Source organism: Opisthorchis viverrini, assembly GCF_000715545.1.
Source record: "Opisthorchis viverrini unplaced genomic scaffold opera_v5_75, whole genome shotgun sequence".
In the NCBI taxonomy this organism is placed as follows: Eukaryota; Metazoa; Platyhelminthes; class Trematoda; order Opisthorchiida; family Opisthorchiidae; genus Opisthorchis; species Opisthorchis viverrini.
The window spans coordinates 1,178,200-1,184,755 of NW_008751732.1; the positions used below are offsets into that span (position 1 = coordinate 1,178,200).

At 47.5% G+C, this 6,556-nt stretch overlaps 1 protein-coding gene across 1 annotated transcript in view; it reads right to left on the bottom strand.

Annotated features, from left to right (window-relative positions):
- Positions 1-6,093, bottom strand: part of T265_04550 (hypothetical protein) — a gene marked incomplete at both ends in the record, with an annotated part of 58,480 nt that extends 52,387 nt beyond the window's left edge. Inside the window, one exon of the mRNA XM_009169314.1 lies at positions 5,953-6,093. Within this exon, the coding sequence (XP_009167578.1) occupies positions 5,953-6,069 (117 nt within the window). The remainder of the gene's footprint in view (positions 1-5,952) is intronic.
- Positions 6,094-6,556: the final 463 nt, after the last annotated feature.

Below are 6,556 nucleotides of genomic sequence, written 5' to 3' on the forward strand. Positions count from 1 at the left end.
GGGCTGGGATACTGCCAGGGTGCCCACACCTAGACAGGAGGACGATTAGGGTCCTCAACCAAAGCCTTTGGCTCAAAAGCCTAACCGCAAGGCAGCGGTGTTTGGCGGGAAATGCAAATGCATTACCATTTCTACGGAACAAGTCGCCACATGTTCCAACCCCCAACCTGGAGGGCCAGGAGACTGTGTTCGTCAGACCTCTACATAGTCGGGGGTTCAAAATGGATGAAACGGGTATGGATTGTCAGGGGTTTGGAATTATCCAAGTCTGGATTGTCAAACCAACCGAGAGAACTGACCTGATATGTAGTACGGAAATGGAGCTACCGGGCTTATGCTGAGAAATGATCAAGCGTGAGATGCCTAAAGAAATCTTTCACTGGATGGGTAAGAGCTATTATACATGCCCCTCAGATGCATATCCAGTTTTTGGATAGAAATACCGTGTCAAACTCGCTGATCACTAAAGTGGGTGGCTACGTGGAGAAAGGAGTCGCGGTTTCCGAAAAATGGCAGAGTATCTTCCGTAGCTCGCAGGCTAACAGTAACATTCATGAGAGGATAATCACGTCACCTCAACCTCGGTAGTAATACTATGGGAACATTCGGAACTCGAGTCTGCCCCTCCATTCAACTTTCTTCTTGGTTTGCTGAACCCTTTGATTACATTCTGTCTGTTGTATTTCTCTGAAGTATGTGAATACGCCTTGCAACCATCATATACTGAAAACACAGGCAAGCATGTGAAATGGGGGGCTCTGGATGACGCCAGTATAAGATCACCGAATGACCTGAGTATGTTGGCGACCTTACTCCTCGCCAACACAGACTTGACCTTGGAAAATTCGCAACCACAAAACCAAGGGTTTTCACGTTGCCCCACCCAAAGCAGCACCTCATGGATGTACGGTGTCGATGCGTACGAATAGGTGTAGCCATCAACATTTATAGGCAGTTTTCAACTGTTCGAATACTCTTAGACAGTTGAAGCGTCTCGAAGGTCTGTGTCACTGAAAGAGCCCGAAATAGCTCAGTGTTTCGAGCGCGAGTTTACTTATCGGAAGTTCCGTTGTTCAAACCTGACCTCTGCATCTCGACTGTTCCTGTTTAAGCTTGGACGGTCTGACAGTATTTAGGACCTCGTGCTTCCCTCGGTTGGTGTGGCAACTAGGCACCGGAAGGGTTTTTACAGCTGAACGATTATCATTTACTATAATTGTCATTTACCGCTCCTCGACAATTTATTACCACGTGTACATGACTAATGGTACTGGGCAGACCAGCAACGTGCGTTAGGAAAAGTGTAGTATAGCGAACGAGAGCACCAGAGATAAAATACTGCCGAGTTGCCCAAGCTTAGACGGAATAGACGAGGGAGGGGGGTTGGGTGAGTCCGCGCTCTAACCGCTGGGACAGCTTGGGCTCAGTGATTTAATGAAGAATATAAGGTTAAAGGGAACATCTTCGACCTCCAAACGCCTTCAAGGATTCCGACGCCAACTGAGACAAAACAAGCTTGTAGAACAAAAAGGATCAACGTGGGACGTTTGAAAGAGCGGCGCCGTTCGAAAACTTGTCTCGACGTAAAGAAACGCCGACGCATCCTCGGCCACGGCAAATCCATGTTCGAATATCACGAGTCTATCCCTCCCGATAATCCAGAAAGCACTAGCAGTCAGACAGCAATGCTTTGCTCCCTGCGTACTTGGGGAATGCCGGCACCTGCGACCAACTTGATCAGATTACTGAGTCTCAGCTCCGGTAAGGGTGCCCCAAAAAGCCCCGACAATCGCTGTCTTGTGGGTCAGACTTTTGAGTCAAGGTTCAAGATCGAGTATCTCAATCAAACACCCTTTTTAGGCGTATCATTCGCTTTTGCAGCTCTTCACTCACAGGCCATCTCCCCATCGAATGATGCAGTACGATCAACTCATTTGCCAGTCCCCTAGCTATTATTCCGTGTCTAAACCGTCGCCCAGAAAACCAAATCAAAATAATCACGTACCAATCTCAAAAAATGTGATCGACGTTACAGCCTTGAATGCCCAAACTTTGTCAAATTGGGAGGCAGGCATCTCTTTCTGAAACCTTGCTTTCACTCTCTGAAACGCATACAAGACCCAACCTCGACCATGACAAGAACGAGTACAAGTGTTCCACGTTTCACTTTTCGGGTATGTGGTGATCCCGAAGCAATGACTCGTGGTATCTGAAGTGTGGGAGTTGCACTCAGCCCCAAGACTGAAAGCGCCTTACTGGAATGGATCCCAGTAAACAGACACCTTTGCGCCGTATGATGGTCTTGTAGAAATAAGATCAATGCGGTAAACGGTGTTTATTCGCCGAACCGAAGAAGAACCGATAGTCATCCTGGCAGGCGAGATGGTGCCCTGTTTCAGTCGATTCGATCAACAGGCATGACACGGGTGCCAGCGAAGGATGTGCCCTGGTATCCACTTATGTCGCCTGTCTGACACGAGTAGGCTACTGCTGCAAGACTAGGTAGACTGGGACCCGAACCAGGGACCACTCGAATCTCGCAACATCGACGTAAAAGCATACAGGACTTCAAAAAATTTTGTACACATGATGATGTCCGATAAGTACACCACTCCATTCCAATTTTAATTCGTGATCGACGACATAGAGGCGAACGCAATGTTTTCAGAATCGTCATTATCATTATCGTCAGCCTAACCCCGATGTCGAGCTGTAAGACTGCCATGATTTGAAAGAAGTAACTTACTACTAAACTACCACAGTCATAGGTCAATGCACACCCAAACATTTACTAACATCGATCAGCAGTCTAATCCTCCAGCTTCTCGAAGCAGGCCCAGTGGGGATCACAAAGTTCGCACCACGCAAGGAGAGCAGCAAGGACAACACCGACTTTTCGTGAGCTCTGTAAAGCAACGAAATATCAGTGTTGAAAAATATCAGGCTGTCGACGATGATGATAATGATGATGAGTCATTTCTTTCATACCTCGCGCCTGCTGCCGCCATCCTGAATTGGGCATACCAAACGACGGTTCGACGTGTGCAATACATTGCCTAATCAAAGCAACCTATGGTGCTGGGGACACCACACAGTGGAAGCCTCCGTTGCACAATCACAACCTTGCTTTCTAATTGCCTAGTTATGGATCCACAGACACCAACCCACGGGAGCTATGGTTTTAAGACAACGGCTGTTGAAGAACCGAAGGCCATGTGGCAGAACAGTCCGGACTAAAGCCTGACGCACATATCCCTTGAGATTCAGGGATATACCGCTTTGATGCAACAGGTTTTTCAGAATAACAAACCCTACCAGAGTCTTTCAGATCCGTAAATTAACCTCATCTATCACACTAAAACCGGAAGTAATAGAACTTTCAAGATAAGTGAGACGCTCCACAACTTCCAGGACATTTTCCGGGGTTGTAAGTAGCGCACGCCTTGGCTACATGCCCACCGAATTAAATACGAATGGAGAGGGTAGGCGACCCTGAGGGATATCCCTATGTACACGGAGGGCCATCCTTGCATCCTAAGTCGCTTGGAATTCCGCGAATACGAAAAACTTATTACGTCCACAAACTCCCGGGATATTTCTTGCTGGGTAAGCGTCTCAAGAAGATCCGATCGGTTGACCGAGTCGTATGCGCTTTGGAATTCCAAGAATACTAAAGTTGGTGGTTGTTTATATGTACGCGTTGTTCTGGCACGTCGGAATCTGCTTCCTACTCTCGAAATAGTGTTTCAAAAATCACTGAGACGACAAAGCACAAGTGACACCATCAGTCCCGTTACGACATGGGTCAAGCTGATTCCCCTGTGTCACCACACGCACCATGAGTCCGTATTTTGAAAATGGGCACTACCATCGACTCTGCCCAGTTGTCTGGGACAGTCTTTTCCCAAATGGAGGCAGATTAGACAAGCGCTGATTGAAGGATCCACCGGATGGAAGTTCATAAGGACCAGTAGCTCGGTGGCGTTTGAGAGGAAATGTAAGGTCGCAAATATCCGAGGCCGTAGGGGGCTACAGGTTTCATATCCAGGGTCCTACCCCAGCTGTAGGATCTAAATCAGCGGCAGAGGGTAAACACGAGGTTGTTCGAAGGATTCGGTCCAGCGGTCGAGGTGTCCTTGTTTGTTCAGGATAATCACGCCATCCTTGGTGCTTTCACTCACGGACCGGGGACCGTTCGTGGGGATCAACTGAAATAATTCTCCGGTCCTCCGGGATTTCTGGGCCTCCTCCACTTCCTCCGGCTATTGTGTCCACCAAGTTTCACGGCGGGTTCGCAAGCTTACCTGCAATTGAAGTCTGAAAATTCGTCGCGCCAACTTATGTTCGAGGCCCACGGGGGCGTTTCTCATACGTTCAAACAATACCACTGTTCCGTAGTATCCAGCGATTGAAAGGGCCTGGTAGCATCGTGCCACGAGTGAGACTCCCAACACCATGCAAAGATGTAGTGATCTCGTTCTAGCATGAGTTCACACCCAACAGTGGAGTAGTTGGAACAGAATCCAGATGATTCTGATAAACTCACCTAACATCCCGACCTGTTAGTCACTCAGTTGCCTAGCTATTCATACGCGTCTCAGGAATCCTAGTGTTCAAATAGTAGCAGAGTGAAACCTTGCCGGTCTAGAATAGGGAGACGTCCTCCGTGGGGAGAAAAAGGTGCAAATACTTTTCAACGAACTGACCGGTCATCCCGTGCTTCGGTGTCCGTTTCGTACCCATAACGTGCGAGACCTTGCTCTGGATATGCAACCACTGAACCAACTATCAACAATCCAAGGAAAGCCATCGAAGTCGTGGAGGCGTTTTGCGGACCTTGATAGTATTACTTCCTACCGTTGTGACAGGTGAAGCAATTGCACGAATGCCTAGGGCCCGAGTCATGCTTGGTAAATTGAAACACTTATCGCGGGAAAGCGGTATATACACCGCCTTGTATCTATGGGTCTCAAGGGGTGCGCGCCGGGTTACAGCGCGGATTGATTTAATATGGTTAAGAAACCCGGCGTGTATGAGCAGCGAAATCGAGATGTCTTCAGGTCTTTGATAACTCTTATCTCAGAATGATAGCTTGAAAGGGCTGATACCAGTAAATCCAATAGAAAAGGCGTTCGGTTGTCAAATGAGGACTTCCATCCAGGAAGGTCCGGCAACAGAGGTTGGGTTTAGTATGGAATATTACGCACACCCAACAGTCGTTTGTCAAAAAAAGAGTGCGGTTCTCAGTGCCCAATTTAGAATTGCGAAAGCAGAGAGGCGGTTGACCTTGGAGTTAGGACAACTCACTTGGTGCAACTCGCCTTCCAGAATGGGGTCCGCGTGACGCACATTCGAATGGTTCATAACTGTGAGACTTGGAAGCAATGCGATGCATGAAATTGCTAGGCCTGACCTGTGCATTCTTCAAAGTCATCTTGAATATTCCCGTCTATGTGTATTCCTTTCCCAATCATAGTGCGGCATGTTATGAAGGACCCCGAGGCCTGTCATTTATTAGTTACCACATCATTCTGCGGCGACATCTTCATTGTTTATTATTTAAGACAGGTCAGTGTATCCGTCAGATACTCGGCCCACCAGCGAGTGGGCTAGATATTTCAGCCCCAAAGAGTGATTGATATTCAAAATCCCAAGAAACAGGCGTTCGAATCTCTGGACTATTGGTACTGGAGACTTGTTCCAGTCCTTCACTATGTGTCTCGAAATTTGATACCCGTGGGATAGCTCGTACGACTGTTCGGTGTACTCCGTTTTTTTGTACCACCGCACAGGATTATTTTTCTGTCGAAAAACATCACGGAATACTGAAGTACGTATTCATTAAACATTACACGTGCCACAAATTGGGCAGTGAACTAATAATTTAACATGCACGTGCAGGCGATATCCCCGCCGAGAAACAGCGGAATAGCAGTGAATCCTTACACTCACCGTGTAATAAAATAAAATTCCCACGCTGAAATCCAATACAAACCATCTGTATTGCCATCCGTTAACCACATTGGTCCATTTACTCAGGGGACCTTCCATCGTAAACGCGCCATCCATATTTCCCGCCTTCGATTCCGAAAGGCTGTGACCTTCATTTGCGGTTATGCTCAACGAATGGAACAGGTTTCATAATATATTACATGAAATAATCGCCCCCGCTGTATCTCCAGTTAATTTGACATTTGAAATTCCCCACGTTTCGTCTTCCTCTAACACCCTCTCTACATTTGAGTTTGATGTGTGTACGAACTGATGTTTGTTCGTTACTACCACGTAATTCATTTAACTGATCCACGGATTGACAAGCAAGATCAAGGCCTTCGTCCAAGTTTTTCGGGTCTGTTTTCTCCTCGTTGTTCAGCGACTGCCGTTCATCTGAAGGTTTCACACTGCTGTCTGCGTTCTCAGCGCGGGGCAGTATGTTTGTCAACGGACGGTGTCGACAAAAAGGCGTCCAACAATGGCTTGAAATGGGTACTAGACGAAGTGTGGACAACCGTCAGCGAAAGGTTATTCCACGCACCAACTACCCGGGAGGAGAAAA